General features: G+C 44.5%; 1 protein-coding gene across 4 annotated transcripts in view; it reads left to right on the forward strand.

Moving 5' to 3' along the window:
• Window positions 1–17,881, forward strand: part of ADD2 (adducin 2) — a 138,043-nt gene that overhangs the window by 99,493 nt on the left and 20,669 nt on the right. For all 4 annotated transcript variants that reach the window (XM_049857026.1, XM_049857027.1, XM_049857029.1 and 1 more), the window contains exons 7-10: window positions 3,926–4,075; window positions 5,526–5,669; window positions 7,865–7,963; window positions 13,522–13,698. In XM_049857026.1, coding sequence (XP_049712983.1) covers window positions 3,926–4,075; window positions 5,526–5,669; window positions 7,865–7,963; window positions 13,522–13,698 — 570 coding nt within the window. The remainder of the gene's footprint in view (window positions 1–3,925; window positions 4,076–5,525; window positions 5,670–7,864; window positions 7,964–13,521; window positions 13,699–17,881) is intronic.

Here is a 17,881-nt window from a genome sequence, read left to right on the forward strand (position 1 = left end):
AGGCTGGAAGGGGACACAGACCAGATGACAAAGGGCACTGAATGCCTTGTCAAGACATGTGGCTTTATTCTGTTGGACATGCAGAACCACTGAAGTATTTTAAGCAGGTGAGTGATGAGATCAGATTTTCATTGTAGGAAGACCTTTTGGACAGCTGTGTGGAAGCAAACTGACAGCTGAATCACTGGGTGGGGGCCATTAATGTAAACCAGGGAGGAGATTCTGTGCCTGCAGGACATCCTCCTCCTATGGAGGAGGAGAATATTTGGGAGAACCTGGTGATCTTTTGGATGGGGGATGTTGGATTGAGTTTGAAGAGCTTGTGGAACTTTCAAAAGGAGATGTCAGTTGCATTTGGTCATCATAGGTTCAGAGGAGATCTGGCCTCTAGATACAGGTTTGGCAGTTACGGGCATGAGATGCTCAGGAAGCCCTTGTAGACTTAGGGCTGCTGCGTATGGTTGTACAGCTTGTGCACTGCACAAGGGAGCCTGGTGATGAGGGAGAGAGGAGAGGATGGAATACAGCATGTGCTCCACTCACTAAGCTGTATGTCCTAGCACTGGGCTTCTTTTTTGAATGTGAACAACGGCAATGCCCACACATCAGGCTTTGGCCCATGGGCTGTGTCCTCAAGAGGAAGTGCCTCTTGTACAAAGGCACCATATGATCTAATAGTTGTCCTGTTAGGCTGTAGAGATTCTTGAGTGACAACAGGTTACAAATCTGAGGATGACATAATGAATACATGAGGTCAGAGAGAGACTGCCTTAGTCATCTAGTAATACTGTAACAGAAATACCACAAGTGGATGGCTTTAAGAAAGAGACGTTTATTCTCTCACAGTCCAGTAGGCTAGAAGTCTGAATTCAGGGCACCAGCTCCAGGGGAAGGCTTTCTCTATCTGTCGGCTCTGGAGGAAGGTCCTTGTCATCAGTCTTCCCTTGGTCTGGGAGCATCTCGGCACACAGGAACCTCAGGTCCAAAGGATGTGGTCTGCTCCTGGCACTGCTTTCTTGGTGGTATGAGGTCCCGGTGTCTCTCTCTGCTCACTTCTCACTTTTATATCTCAAAAGAGATTGGCTTAAGATACTGATCTTATAGATCCTTATCAATGCAACGGTAAACATCTTATTATATCGTAGTGATAGAATTTACAACACATAGGGAAATCACATGGGATGATAAAATGGTAGACAGTCATACAATACTGGGAATCATGACCCAGCCAAGTTGACAGATATTTTTGAGGTACACAATTTAATCCATGGCAGAGACCATCCCAGAGAGGGAGCTCTGAGCAGGCCACACATCTGAGAAAGTGGGGGAGCTGGGTCGAAATGGTGGAGTAGCTAAAGGGGAAGCCTGGGGGGTCAACACTGGACACTTGCAGGTATGAAATACCTGAAGCGGGGGAGTTGCTGCTACTTCCAGGGGTTGGGCAGCTTTAAAGTCATGTTCATTCTGTCAAAGTTCACTTAAAATGGAATTTTGTAAAAGGGGATTTGTTGAGCATTTGATGCTTCTGCTTAAGCAAATGGTGTTGGCTGTGTGTTCTTTTCCCCGCACCAGAGTCTGCCTCCTTCCTGTGGTACTCATCTTGTCTGTTTGGGCTGCCCAGCGTGGGGGCATTTCTTGGTTATCTAGTGCTGCTATAACAGAAATACCACAAGTGGATGGCTGTAACAAACAAGTTTATTCTCTCACAGTCTAGGAGGTTAGAAGTCTGAAGTCAGGCTGCCAGTTTCTGGGGAAGGCTTTCTCTCTCTGTCAGCTCTAGGGGAAGGTCCTTGTCATCAATCTTCCCCTAGTCTAGGAGCTTCTCAGCACAGGGACCCCAGATCCGAAGGATGCGCTCCACTCCCAGTGCTTCTTTCTTGGTGGTTTGAGGTCTCGTTCCTTTGTGCTCGCTTCTTTGTTTTATATCTTAAAAGAGGTTGATTCAAGATACAACCTAATCCTATAAATTGAGTCCTGCCTCATTAACGTAACTGCCTCTAATCCTGCCTCATTAACATCATAGAGGTTAGGATTTACAACACACAGGATAATCACATCAGATCACAAAATGGTGGACAGCCACACAATACTGGGAATCATGGCCTAGCCAAGTTGACACACATTTCTGGGGGACACAATTCAATCTATATCAGGTTGGGGAGCAAATTAGAGAGGTGCCTCGTGTGCTGCATTCAGGGTGCCACGAGTTCTCACATTTAAGGTCCAAAGCAGTGGTGATTTTTAGAAACTATAACCTAGCTAGTTAATGCCCAGGGAACACCTATAGTCAATAAGTTAGGGTAACTCCCAGCTGCAGGGAGATTGCACCCAGAGAACCATGGGCCATGTCAGGAAGAAGGTGCTAGGAGGGGCTGGTTTCAGGGTTTGTGTTTGTGTTAGGTGATTTGGGGGAGGGTTCTAAGAAGGCAGTTTCCCTTGGATTGGGAGCTGTCAGGATGCAGGGGCAATTTTATTATTGGATATTTTAATAATTTTTATCTGGAAGACGGGGAAAGTAGAGTGAGGCTCCTGCTAGCCAGGAGAAGGGGATGTTGGTCATTGTTGCGATTGCTCAGTTCTCTTGTTTTTGCCTATGCTTAGGCATGAGTAAGCAATGGTCTTTTGTCTTGCTGTATCACAGTCACAAAGTGACCTTCTCTGATGATAGCTTTGTATGAAATTGCTTGTGTTAAATAGAGAACACCCTGGCTTAGCTGTCAGCACCAGGCCCACCACCTGCTGACAACTGTCAGGGCTGCTTTTTTTCTTTCCCAAACTCTTGTGCACACACATAAATGTGTACACAACTTTTAGCCATGAAACCTACTAAACCCTTGGAGTCAAGGCAGATTATCAGATCAATGACTACTTTCTACTTGTCCTTTAAGATCTCATTTTTGGGTGACTAGTAAATGGATGGATGTTCATTTTGCTATTTTCCTTATCTTTGTGCATGATTAAAATTTTTCAAAACAAAAATTTTTTAAAAGGCTCAGCTTAGAGGTCACCTCCTCAGGGAAGCCTTCTCGGATTCCCCTCTTATAGGCTGGGATGAAAGACATCTCCTATCTGCTGCTAGACAATTCTGTGAATGACTCTTTTCTAGTTCCTTACTACTCAAAGTGTGGACTTTAACCGATAGCATGGGCATCATGTGGGAGCTTGTTATAAATGCAGAATTTTGGGCCCCACCCCGACCTACTGGATTGGAATCTGCCTTTTGAGATCTCCAGGTGATTCACGTGCACAGCAAAGCCTGAGAAACTCTTCTCTAGCATGTTCATGCTGAATAATTGTAATCACCTGTTTACTCATCTGTCATAGATTGAATTATGTCCCCCCCAAAAGGTGTGTATCAACTTGGTTAGGCCATGATTCCCAGTATTGTGTGGTTGTCCTCCATTTTGTGATTGTAATCTTATGTTGAGAGGATTAGGGTGGGGTTGTAACACCACCCTTACTTAGGTCACCTCCCTGACCCAAGGTAAAGCGAGTTTTCCTGGGATGTGGCCTGCACCACCTTTTATCTCTCAAGAGATAAAAGGAAAGGGAAGCAAGCAGAGAGTTGGGGACCTCATGCCACCAAGAAAGAAGCACCGGGAGCACAGCGCGTCTTTTAGACCCAGGGTTATGGCACAGAGAAGCTCCCAGTCCAGGGGATGATTGACGAGAAAGGTCTTCCTCCAGAGCTGACAGAGAAAAAGCCTTCCCTTGGAGGCGACACCCTGAATTTGGACTTTTAGCTTACTTACTGTGAGAAAATAAACTTCTCTCTGTTGAAACCATCAACCTGTGGTGTTTCTGTTACAGCAGCACTAGATGACTAAGACATCATCTGTCTCCACCACTAGACTGTGAGTGCACTCTGGGTTGGGGAGGAACTTGTCTGCCTGTTGCCACCAGTCTCTCTTCCTCCCTTGCCCAGATCAAGGTAAACATCCTGGGAGAGGTGGTGGAGAAGGGCAGCAGCTGCTTCCCAGTGGACACCACAGGATTCTGCCTGCACTCAGCCATCTATGCAGCCAGGCCCGACGTGCGGTGCATCATCCACCTGCACACCCCCGCCACGGCCGCGGTAAGTGGCCCTCCTGCTGGGCACACACTTCACCCAATGCTTTACTCCCTGAGGCCCCCCTCCCCGCCCACAACCCGTTTCTCTGAGATTCTCCCTGAGGAAAAGACATAAGCCACCCAAGCTAGTAGCAAATTCATGGCTTAAAAGTTCTGGCAAGATTTCTGGCACTCAGGCCAAGGTGAAGAAAGAAAATCCCCACTGTGGGGGTCCTCATTCTCTCCATTCTTCTATCTACCCAAGTCTTGGCTTTAGGAGGTAAGGTAAAGATGTATAATTTCCCCAGCTCCTGCAGTCCCCACCCTGACATGTACACAACCCTAGACCACCTTCCCAGGTGATGGCACCTCCCAAGTTCCTACTCAGGTCAGTCCTGCTGGCCTTGCCTCCCTCATTCAGCCCAGGCTCTGGGGTGATGTTTTGACAGAAGATAGCACAATGGTGGGAACTTGCACCATGCCTACTTTTCATAGCCCAGGGGGTTGGGAGCTGGGGACAGGAGCAAGGAAGGGAGACAGTAGAAGGACGACCTCAAGGAGTAAGTAGTCCCCAAGGGTGTCTGGTATTTCTCCATGTGCAGCTAAGACTGTCACCTGGAAAGACAGCAGACAACCAGTTCTGGGTGTTGCCCCAGCCGTCACCCCATCCCACCAAACCCCAGGCCACACACCTACAGGGGAAGAGCAGGCTGGCCACTTGGCCTGTAGTTTCCTCAGCAAAGCACACCCGTTATGAGAACTTAGACCTCCAGAATTTGGACTGAGACTCAGTGACCTGTTTGTGCTGAATGTTCATCTCTGCAGAGCCTGGGGCTGACACATGGGGCAGGAACAGGGAAGGCAGAGAAGCTCTTCTCAGCCTCGCCATGCTTGTGGCTTTTCATTCAGGCAGGGGTGGGCTTACACCCTGTGTGGTAACCCAGTTTCCTGGCACTCATATTGCCCCATCGTCTGTAGAACGGGGCTTCTTAATGGGCCTCCCTGTTAGTGAAGAGTTGCGGGTGTTTCTGCACTGACACCAAGGCTGAGGGGCACCAGGGACACATCCCAGGAGACCCTGGACCCTGCTTTCCACCAGCCTGGTGCAAACTCCACTACACGCGCTGCCTCTTCCCAGAGTCCAAAGACAAAAGCAGAGGCAGAGGGCAGGGGCAGCAATAGCTGCCTTGAGTGCATTCTTTCCAGCAACTTCAAAAGATGGCATATTGACAAGGCTCCTGATAAAACTGTGACGGAAAGACATTAGAGGAAGCAGCATGAGATCAAGACCCCAAGCTGAGTGGAGGAGTCAAAGTGCTGCTTGGCCCCCTCTTCTCCCTCCACCCCCCAGTGCCAGCCAGCTGGCCCAACAGTAGAACCTGACCTGTTGCTCTGAGGAAGATGGGGGGTGCTGGCAAGTGCTGACAGAGAGGGCAGAGCCGCAGGTGCTAACCACTCCCGCTGTCTCTCACCAGGTGTCAGCCATGAAGTGGGGCCTCCTGCCTGTCTCCCACAATGCCCTGCTGGTGGGGGACATGGCCTATTATGACTTCAATGGGGAAATGGAGCAGGAAGTGGATCGAATCAACCTGCAGAAGTGCCTTGGACCCACCTGCAAGGTTTGGTTCACTTTTCTGGGAAGGTGCTGTGGGGTGGAACTGTAGAAAGCTGATGGCACAAAAGTGGCACACATGCTCATTGGAGAATGTTTAGAAGTTGCAGATAAACCAAAAGAAGAAAATAAAAATCTCATACAACTCAGAGATCTTGATGCATGCCCCAAATATAGTCACATGTATTTATAAAACTTGCATCCTAAAATATGCTTTTTCCCCATAGCAATATGCAGTAAATACCGTTGTAGGCTATTAAATATTTTTATATTATTATATTTAGTTATTAAATTATACCTCATTGTATGAATGACCACGTCACCATTTACGTAAACAATCCTTCACGGTTAAACAGCAGAAGGTTGTTTTTCAAATTATCTCTTAATATATACAACACTGTGATGAAAATGTTTTCAGTTAAACCTTTGTGTGTGGTCGAGATGATTTCCTTAGGTTAAATTCCTAGGGATATACATTTTAAAGCTCTTAATTCACATGGTCAGATTACCCCCCACAAAGTTTGTACCCTCTTTCCCTCCCATTTCTAGCGTGTGAGAATACTGTTCCCTGCAGTCTCCCCAAACTTGAGTGTTATCATTTTTTTTTTTTTTTTTTTTGCCAACCTGATAGAGAACAATGAAGTCTCATTATTGCTTAGCTTAAGTCTAAACACCTATTTTGGAAAGTCCATAATGGGGGGCAGTGGTCAGCTTAGTATGGGAAGTGCTTTGGGACCCAGCCTGGGCTGATGAACTCTCGTTCCTGTCCTTGCAAGAGTCACCCTGCCTGCCTCATTTCCCCTCTGAGATTCCCAGTGTCCCCACTTCCAACAAGGGGTGAGAAACCCCTGCTGTTTTTTCTGTGACATTCTCTGAAGCGTCTTCCCGCAGTGCCTGGAGAGGGATGAGCTGTTCACAGTGATGAAGTGCTATAAGAATGTGAAAGATGGACATTTGTTATTCGCGAGATCTTTTGTGGGCCGGAGACATTATCTCTTTCCATTTCTCTGGTACAAAAGGGGAAACATCCAGCTCTTTTTTGCAAGAAAGGATGTGATGTTTAGAGCTACCCTGCCCCCGCCCAGGCTCCTGCCGGCACACATCTGGCTGACACATGGATCTGACAGAGATCCCAGGCAGGCGTCATCTGGCTTCAGAGAGTTCTCGTAGGTAAAACCAGCCCAGAAAGGTGTCTGGCGGGGAGGGTGCACCTGGACCTTGGGGGTCCTGCTCTTGATATAAATTCATCCCCTCCTTCTATCTCCCTATCCCTGGCAAATCAGAAGTGTTGCTTGAATAATGAGGACACCTGGGTTCTGGTTCAGATTCTGCCCCTCCTTCGCTGGGAGACCTTCTGTTTCTTTGGGCTTCTGTTTCCTCATCCGTGAAATCAGTGAGTCAGATTAGACGGTCACTATGACCTCTTTCTTATAATTTCTTTGTCAGGGATGGCGGGGGCCTCATTGAGTTCAACCCCACATCTTTTACAGCCCAGAGGTCCACGGTTCAGAGAATGACGGGACTCACCATCAGGCTCTCGGGTCCTTCACCTGTTTCTGCAGAGCCACCTCTTGGAGACCCACCCTCTTGGTTTTTGACCCCAAGTAGACTAAGTCATAGGGGGCAAGAGGTTGCTTTGGAGGTTGGACCCTTGTATTGGATCAAATAATTTCATTCATGTTAACGTGAACACCAGGTTTTCAGACTTCTAAGCCTTCCAAGGAGTCTTTGGGTGGTGCAAATGGTTAGCATGTTTGGCTGCTAACTGAAAAGTTGGAGGTTTAAATCCATGTAGGGGCACCTCAGAAGAAAGGCCTAGCAATCTCCTTCTGAAAAACCAGCCATTGAAAACCCTGTGGAGCCCAGTTCTAGTCTGATGCACATGGGGTTGCTATGAGGCAGAATCAACTCAACGGCATTTGGAAAGTGCTTCAAGGCCAAAAGATCCAGGCATTCCTCAAAGAAATCTACCCATCTATTTAGTCTCAGTTTTAAAAGGCATCTTCAGTTTCTTAGGGTGGATGCTTTGGGTTAACGTGTGGGTAGCATTGGGGTATTTACATAGGGAAAATGAACAAGGTGTTGGGGGGGAGGTCTGTGATTGGATGGAAATTGATCTAAATAAAATTGAAAATCTCCCTCTCCCTCATAACTAAAGTGTGGAAAGCTTGAGGCTTTAATTGGCTGTTTACTCCTTTACAGATCCTGGTGCTAAGAAACCACGGAGTGGTTGCTCTAGGCGACACCGTAGAGGAGGCGTTTTATAAGATCTTCCACCTGCAGGCTGCATGTGAGATACAGGTGAGCAAGTTCCTCTGGAAAGTGGGCCCAGGCGTTGGTTCTGATGGGCGTATGGGCCAACACAGTAGCTCTGTTGGCTGTGATTCAGGGAGTCCTTTGAGCCTTGCTGGAGCCCTGGTGGCTCAGTGGTTAAGAGCTTGGCTGCTAACGAAAAGGTTAGCAGTTTGAATCCACCATCCGCTCCTTGGAAACCCTACGGGGCCATTCTACTCTGTCCTGTAGGGTCACCGTGAGTTGGAATTGACTCAACAGTAACAGGTTTGGTTGAGCCTTGCCATCTAAAAGCACTTGCCCTAGTTCTTTGCTTTGGTACCACTTTACCTTCTAAAGTTTCACACTTACAATCAGTTCCGTGGCTTAAAAAAAAAATACCACCATTGTGTGACAACCAGCATCCAACCCTTGGGAGTCAATGCCCAGGATGGGACAGCTGCTTGGGCCCATCAATGGGGAAGCTGTAATAGGGTATCTAAAAGCTCTTACCATGCTCATATGTTATGTGGGGGTGTACCTGCTGTACCTAGTATGCTCAATAGACATTGTATAGGTAATTGTTTTTTGTTTTTTACAGTCAGGGGGATGCAAAGGCCAGGAGTATGGTCAAGTCTATAAAGAGAAGTAGAGAACAAGCCAAGGTGACTTGTTGCCATGGCAGGCCTGAGCAGCCAGGGGCAACCCTAAGGGGATATCCAGGGAGCCTATCATGAATTTCCCCTAATGGGTAAGGGACAGGGTGAGTGGGGAGTTTTAGTGATAATGGGACCACCTAGAGGAGTTTGGTGGAGAAGCAATGGGAAAACAGACAAATCCTATACTTTACCTGGTAACAAGGTGGTGCTGAAGAGGCCAAGCTCATGCTCTTTTAAATTTGGCAAGTGGATCAGGGGTGAGCATGAGGCTTTGCACAACTCTGGAAAGACGTGTTAACCAAGCAGACCTGGGTTTCATCACTTCCAGCTCTGGACTGCGTGCCTTTGGGCAAAGGACTTGCCTTCTGTGAGCCTTTGTTTCCTCATTTGTATATTTGGGACCTGTAGGGTTGTTGTGAGGACAGGCTTTTCAGACAAGGAGGGATATTGCCAATGGTATTTTTAGGACTCAATAGACAGGTGAGGCCGGCTGCTCCAACATGAGTCAGCTCTGCAAGGGCCGCTCCGTGTCCTGTCTGCCCTCTGCTGGCTGGTCTGAGCAGAGCAGCACACTGAGGAGGAACACCTGTTCTTTCTCTGGGGAGTCACTTGGGGAAGAATGGGATTGGCCCAGAAGCATCGCTAGTGGAAGTTACACAAGTGGTGCCTTCTCAATAGTCTTTAGAGGAAGTGGTGTGAAATTTGCCCCGGAAGTAGCAGTAGTCAGAACTGAAGATGTGGACAAGGTAAACACAGGACGGGGGCAGCATCTTTCTAATGTTACCCTCCACCCCCAGCACACCAGCCAATGATACTGGCCCTGAGCTCCAGTTACTGCCCGATGTGAGAACCTGGCTGAGCCTCTGACATGCCCATTTCCCCTTCCCCACTTTTGAACTCTTTAAGAGTTCCCCATTTTCCTTCTCCAGATGAGGCTAGAATAAGAAATTTAGCTCATGAAAAAAATCTCATCCTTTTGCGAAGACAGCCCAGCCCTAAACGTGACTGGAGAAAGATGCCCATGTGTCCCACCCACAGTGAAGTATGCCTCTCCCAGGCTCCAGACCCTCAGATATGGCCACTATGCAATTTAACCAAAGGCAGAATGGCCATCTAGCAACTAGGGTATGATTGGAGAGCAGAGCTGACAGCCGCTGTCCCTGCCAGCCCCTGTCCCTGCCAGCCCTCCTGCCTGCTTCTCTTTGCCCTGCCCGCTGTCACTTTCTTTTTAGGACTGGTTTGATGTGACCTTATTAAAGTGCAACAGGAAATGGGGGCAGATAACCTCCAGACAGGCTCCAGTGGCTTTTTCCCAGTGGGTGGGACAGGGAGGCTTCTAGAGAGAGGAATAAGGCAAGTAGATGTAGAAGGTAGACAGGAAAGATTAGCCCGGAGTCACGGGTGGATTAAGGCATGTAAGATCCAAGAACCAGCAACCTGCAGGTGCTATCTAGATTGTAGCTCCTTCCAGAGCCATTTTTTTTGGGAATGGCCAGCACGGAAGCTCTGTCGTTCCCACCATGGACCTTATTTTCTCCCTTGGTGACTGACCTTGGCAAACAAGCAAACGTGGCCACGGTCATTTTAGTGTTTCAAAGCTAAGAGAGTATTCAGTTCTCTAGGGGACAGTGTTCTCTTTGCTCCTCATCAGTTTGGGGTTCTGGGAAACTAGGCCATCGCTGAGAGAGGCAGCTTCTTGCTCTACTTGCAGGCGAATGGGAAGAAGCTTGGGTAATTCTCCATCTGCTACCCATCACCATGGAAACTGATGGAAGAAGAGGGAGGTGGGAGGAGGCAGCCCTTGCAAGGATGTGGGCAGTTCTCTCCCTCTCTCCTTCTCCATTAGTGACTGGTCCCATGGGACATTGCTTCTCTGCCTTTCATGGTTCAAACCTCAGAATATATTTATCAAAAACACTTATATGGTACTCCCTATACACCAGAGACTATCCTAAGTGCTTTACAAATATTACCTTAAATAATCCTCATGAGGTAAGTACTATTCTTTCTTTCATTTTACAGATGAGGAAACTGAGGCACAGAGAGGGTAAATAGCTGCCCAAAGTCACATAGCGAGTAAGTGGCAGAGCCAGGATTCAAACCCAGGGAGCCTGCCTGGCTCCAGAGTCTGTGCCCTTAAACACTACATTGTGCTGCCTCTCCGGAGCAGTCTGGTATGGAACCTGTGCCTATAAGCCAGGCCGTGCCTTCAGGGAGTTGGCACTTCAAGATAGAATGTCAGGGTTCCAGAAGAGTATGACCAGAGGGTGAAGCCCCTCATTGGCCTAGTAGGGATCCCACATGAGCTAGGCAGTTGACCAGCCAGCTGGGATTCACTACCTTTGAAGCCGTATTCCCACATGTTCAACCTCAGTGCTGAGTGTGAGGGACTTCAGAATTAAAAAAAATATATGACAGCAGAGGACAGAACTAGGGCCATTGAGTGAAGGTAATGAAGAGGTAGATTTCAACTTAAGTAGCCCTTCTGACATTGGACAAGAGTGGAATAGGCTGCCTCCCTAAGCATGGAGTTGACCACCTTCTAGGTATAAAAAAAATAAATAAATAAGAATTCTTACTTTGGGTGGGAGGATGGAATGAATAACTTCTAAGGCCTATTTGGAGCCCTGGTGGCACAGTGTTTAAGAGCTACGGCTGCTAACCAAAAGGTCAGCAGTTGGAATCCACCAGCTGCTTCTTGAAAACCCTGTAGAGCAGCTCTACTCTGTCGTATAGGGTTGCTATGAGTTGGCGTTGGCTCAACAGCAATGTGTTTGGTTTTAATTTTTTTAAGGCCTATTTAAGGACTCCTGGTTGGCACAATAGTTAAGCACTTGGCTGCTAACTGAAAGGTCGGTGGTTGGAACCCACCAGCCACTCTGCAGAGAAAAGACCTGGTGAGCTGCTGCTGTAAGAATTTCAGCCTAGGAACCTTTTGGGGCAGTTCTGCATTATCATATAGGGTCGCTATGAGTCAGAATCAACTTGAAGGCACTCAAGAACAACAAAAACAAAGGCCTATCCCAATTCAAAGCTTCAGTCACACAGGATTATCTTTGCTGGGGTGTGGAGTCATCTTTATAAGCTAAAAATGGAACCTTCCATTGGACATGTGTCTTGGATGAAAAGGGTGTGGAAAGTGAGTGTTCTTGCCTCCTCCTCTTCACAGAGTGATAGGTACACCTGGGGAAGGTTGCCTGGCTGACCTCAAGAAGTCTCGTAGGAGGCATTTGTTACCCTGATGAATTTAACACACTTCAGGATCCATCCCACATCCTTGAGATTTCATAAACCTCATGAATTCATAAACCTGCTTTTGTCAACAAGCTAAATTGGATCCTTTAGTTTTCAGTAAAAAAACAACTACCCCAAAAAACTGGAACATCGAAACTTTATACAATCAGAGCAGTTCCCAGTTAATAAGCAGGCTTACATGGGAAATCAAATATTCATTAGAATGCTAATGCACTAATGTAGAGTGCAAAACTCCTGAATCACTACCGGGAGTATACTTAAAAACCGCCCTCTCTTTCTGTAGGGGGACCTATCCAGGAAGCCAAATCATGGCCAATAATATCTGAGTATAGATATGTGGGAGTAAATAGAATGTACCATTAGATGAGCATGGAATTAGAAACCAAGGGAATTGATTAGATCGATGAATGTTTGTAGTATCATTCTAAAATCACCTGATATATACATACATCTCTTGCCCTAAGATTTCAAGTTTATTGTCTGCAACCGCCTGCATCCTCTCTTCCCCATGGAATCTTGACAATGGGGCAGACCCTCCAAGTCCGTTGGGGAAAGCAGTGTAGCCCCTGCACAGGGCCTGGGTGTGCACTATCAACATTGTCACCCACCTCCTCATTCTGGGTGTCCTGGACTGACGATTCCCACTGTGAAGGGTTGTGCTCTTCTCTAGGCCTGTTCCTTCATCTTGTCAGGCCATGTTCAAATGCACTGGCTTAGAAGTCAGCCTATTTCTGGCTATGGAAAATTTTTCAAACACACAGAAAAATGCAAGAAACAGTATAATAGACACCCACTACTTTGATTTCACAAATACTAACAGCCTTTTTGCTTTAGATCTTTTTCTTTTAAAAGAAATAGATAAGAGTCGAAGTTCCCTTTGGAGCCCATTCTGATTTCCTCCTCCTTCACTTCCCAGAAATAATTACAACTAGAAGTTAGTCTGTATTACAGGTGACTTTTCAGGCCTCTGTATTCATTTTTTTTTTAATTGTGTTTTAAGTGAAGTTTACAAATCAAGTCAGTCTCTCATACAAAAATTTGTATATACCTTGCTACGTATTCCTAGCTGCTCTCCCCATAATGAGACACCCTGCTCCTCCTATCCACCTTGTATTTCCCATGTCCATTCAATCAGCTCATATCCCCCTCTGCCTTCTCATCTCCCTTCTAGACAGGAGCTGCCCACATAGTCTCCTGTGTCTACTTGAGCCAAGAAGCTCACTCCTCACCAGTATCATTTTCTGTCTTATAGTCCAGTCCAATCACTGACTGAAGAGTTGGCTTTGGGAATAGTTCCAGTCTTGAGCTAACAGAAGGTCTGGGGATCAAGACCTCTGGGGTCCTTCTAGTCTCAGTCAAACCATCAAGCCTGGTCTTTTTATGAAAATTTGGTCTACAGGCCTCTGTATTGTGTTGTTCTTAAGATTTAGCACTCATTAGCTTTTTCATTATAGTTCTATATCAGGAAATAAGCTACTAATACCTCTTTCCATGTTAATGGTGCCTGCCCAGCAAATGGGGGGTTATTTCTCCTGTAGGAGGAAAGAGCAAATGTGGCTCAGTTTTAGATGTTTTTGGTTCTAAGTTCTTCTCCCTGACTCCCCACTCTCCTGACACACACATGCATGCACTCGTGCACACACACGACCTGAGGGCCCTCTCTCTTTGCCACAGGTGTCTGCACTGTCCAGTGCCGGGGGAGTGGAGAACCTCATCCTTCTGGAGCAGGAGAAGCACCGGCCCCACGAGGTGGGCTCTGTGCAGTGGGCAGGGAGTACCTTCGGGCCTATGCAGAAGAGCCGGCTGGGGGAGCATGAGTTTGAGGCCCTCATGAGGATGCTGGACAACCTGGTGAGTCTCCTGCCATTGTCCTTCCAGACCAGTCTGTTGAGGCTTAGCCCCCTAGAGCCAGTCAGTAGGAGGCTTTATGTAGGTGGACATGAGTTAAGATGTTGAAGCCTCATTGATTGGCAATTTGATTTAGAATTTGTGGTCATTCTAATAGTAGTTAAGTTTTCTTAAATGATGGCCTTTGCCCCTTTTTCTTAGAGCTGTGGATGTCATCATACCTCAGAGTGCTAGGAGAAGGGGTAAGGAGATATTGGCAGGTATTAGAGGTAGAATTGAGTAAATATCAGAAACAAAGAGCATCTCTTATATTGTGATTTAGTTCACTCCCCTTCTGTAGTTTGTTCAACCTTGCTTCCTAATATCATGACTTTAACACAGAAAAACACATAATACCACTAATTTCCTTATCCCTGTATATCCATGGTAATGATAGTCTATTGTAATAAGTAATGCATCAATCAGTCATGTAAGCAGTTAATTGGTATGTGTTAGGAATACTCTAGTCCTTTAACAGATATAAGAGAATTTGAAGACATTCTTCCTTCTTCTAGAGGCTAACAGTTTAGTTGATGATATGAGATATAAACAGGAGACAATTTGGGAAAAGGAGGAAAGCATACACAATGAAGAGCTAATTGCAGAAAGAGACTATGACTTTAGAATACTCAGAAAAGTGAAAGATGAAACCTACCTTTGTAACGTTTTTTGTATCTTATGAATGTTTTCCCCATCCTCATGGCTACCGCCTTGGGCCCTTTTTACTGTGTCTAAATCATTACAATAATTTTCTCCCTGTCTCCAGTTCCTCTAAACCATCTCCCCCTTATTAACAAGGTGACCACGAGGGTCATTTTATAATGATGAAGGATACAATCCACGGTGAAAATACAACTCATTAACATTTGTGTGCTGAGTACTCAGTGTCTAAATAAAGCACCAGGATCAATGGTTTCTTGTAGAAATTCTTTGAAACCTTTAAGAAACAGACAATTCCTATGCTATTTAAACTGTTTTAGAGAAGAATACCAACCTCAACAATTATAACACTTTTAGACCAACCAATTTTGAATGTTGCATGAAAACTAGCAAATAGTATCTGGCAAAATGTTAGAATAATAAAACACAGTAATCAAATGAAGGTTCATTTCTGGTATTCAAGAATGGCTCAATATTATAAATCTTTTAAATATATTTCACAATATTAACAAGCCAAAGGATAAAAACCTTTTGATCATCTTAATGAATACCAAAAGGTACTTGATATAAATTCATCATCAAATTATAAAAATAACTGCTGTTAAATAGAACAGAAGAATACCTATTTAACATGATTAAAATGACTTTTTTTTCCAAACAAGAGCCAGTATCATGATGAAACTCTGGAAGTATTTCCATTAATCTCTGAAGCAAAACCATGATTCCTGCTCTCGGCACAATTATTATTCTTGGAATTCAACCTGGTACAGTCTGGGGTAAGAATAGGGGCATAAATATTAGAAGAAAGACCTGGTGATCTCATTCCAAAATCAGCCATTGGAAATCCTGTGGAGGCCAGTTATACTGTGACACATATGGCGTCACTGTGAGTCAGTGTCAACTTGACAACATTTTTTTTAAAAAACTAAATACTGAAAAAAAAAGAAGAAATTACGCTCTTTACGGATAATATGGTTACATATCCATAAAGTCCAAAAAAATCAACTGAATTATATTAGAAATATTAAAATATTAGAAATCTAATAAATATTAGAAATGGTAAGGTAGCTGATTATTAAAATACATGTGGAAATCACTAGCTTTCTTGTATCTTAACATAACCCACTTAGAAAATATAGTAGTGGGAGGAAATAATCCCATTTGCAAATAAGGAAAAATAATAAATTAGCAGAACCATATAAAGAAAAGTGTAGAATTTACCAAGGGACAGCAGAGATAACCTGAAACCAGTGAAAAGCTATAACTTATTCTTGGTTAGAAAGTCCCAATAGGTAAAGAGGTTTCTTTCCCCTCTCCCCCGGTTAATCTATAAATAAACTCAATGTAATTCCCTCAAAAATGAGGATGAGAATAAGGACTTAACAAAATATTCTTCCAGGAGAAATTCAGAATGGCTCGAAAATCCTGTAGAAGAGTAATTAGGGATACTTGTTCCACTACAAGGTGAAGTGGTATAAAGCTTTAGTCATTAAACAGTATAGCACTAGTGAAGAATGGACAGGCAGATCATTGGACCAGCTTAGAGAATCCAGAAATAGTTTCAAGAATATATGAGAATTTAGCATATGACATAGACTATTAGCCATTTGGGAAATAAAACTAAGCTGGATTGCCACCTCATTCCTTTCAATGAGATACATTCTTGATTTCTCAAAAGTTTAAACATAAAAGTGAAGTCATATAGGTATTAAAAAACATAAGTTAATACTTTTGATAATTTTGTGTGGGGGAAGACCTTGTCAAGCATGGCAGGAAAGTGTGCAATCATGGTGACAAATACTGACAAATATGATTACGTTGAAAAGTTCAAAATTTACATTTCTATAAACCACTCTTTCCGCCCCCTCCCCCCCCCCCCGTAAACAAGGTTAACAGGCAATGTATGGGAGGAAAATATTTGCAACATCTGTGACAGTCAAAAGATTAATATCCTTAATATACAAAGAGATACCACAAATCAGTGTGAAAAAAGATGAACATCTCAATAGAAAGACAATGAACATAAACCATTTATAAAGGAGGAGATTCAGGTGGCCATTAAATAGAATTTAAAATATCCAATTTTACTAATAATCAAAAAAAAAGAGAAAAATAAATAGACAATTTTACTTTTAATCCACCCAGTTGCAAAATATATATTTTTTAAAAAGCTGGACAGTATTCGATATGGTACAGGGGAAAGGGAACAGGGAGCTCAGACACCATTTGTAGAAATGTAAATGAGCTCAACATTTTGAGAAGATGGATGCGATAAATATATAAAAACTTATAGTGTATACCCTTTGAGCCAGTAATTTTAACTCTAGGAATTTATCCCAAGGAGAGGCTGATTCAATCAGCTAAAGAAAAACGTGTAAATATACTCATTTCCGGTTGATTTATAATATTAACGAAGTGTCCATTGGTAGGATATTGATTAGATAAACTATGATATATCCATTCATTGGAACACTATGCTGTTTAAAGGCTGCTATATGTTTTTTTATATGTTTATATGGAAACCCTGGTGGTGTAGTGGTTAAGGGCTACAGCTGCTAACCAAAGGGTCAGCAGTTCGAATCCACCAGGCGCTCCTTGGACACTCTATGGGGGCAGTTCTACTCTGTCCTATAAGGCCGCTATGAGTTGGAATTGACTCAACAGCAATGGGTTTTTGGTTTATATGTTTATACGGATTCAAACATACCAACAACCATGAAGATGGCACAGGACTGGGCAACATTTGATTTTGTTATACGTAAGGTTGCCTTGAGTTGGAGTCAATTTGATGGCTGTTAACAACAACGTGTGTTTATAGGTTCAATAACATGGAAAAAAAATCTCCAAAACACAATGAAGAGCTGGAAAAGCAGCTTATGTAGTAGGGTACCACTTACGTACACTTGTGTATATATTTGCATACATGTACACATATATTTATGCCTAGAGAGGTGACTGGAAGGATTTTTAATGGTTGTCTCTGGAGGTGAGATTTTGCATAAAACTCACTTTTTTCTTTATGCTTTTCAGTATTGCTTAATTTTTCTACATAAGTCTGTATTTTCTTTATAATCAGAAAAAAATTCCTTAATGCTATTTTAATTAAAAAAATAAATAAATGGTGAAGAAGACAAGCAGAACAAAGTGTACTCCAGCTGCTGCCAAGCTTCCTGCACACATGCTGTCACTGAGCCATCACTGCCTCTCTGGAGACAGGCATGTTCTTGAGTCAGATTTTGGGGTTACAAAAGGAAGATAGTTAAGAAGCTTGGGAGGTGAGGAAGGGAGGGGGTGACCATTAGAATAAGCTGGGAAGCTTTAAAAAACGCTGTAGCCCAGGCCACACCTTTTAATCCCCACGTCTGGGGTGGGACCCTGGAATCATAGTTTTTAAAGCCTCCCAGGTGATTCTAATGTGCAGCCCAACCTGAGAGCCACTGAGCCAGATGAGGCGGTGGACCTCTGTTTGGGTTAGGGGCTCTGTCTT

Source organism: Elephas maximus, chromosome 17 (assembly GCF_024166365.1).
Source record: "Elephas maximus indicus isolate mEleMax1 chromosome 17, mEleMax1 primary haplotype, whole genome shotgun sequence".
NCBI classification, from domain to species: Eukaryota; Metazoa; Chordata; class Mammalia; order Proboscidea; family Elephantidae; genus Elephas; species Elephas maximus.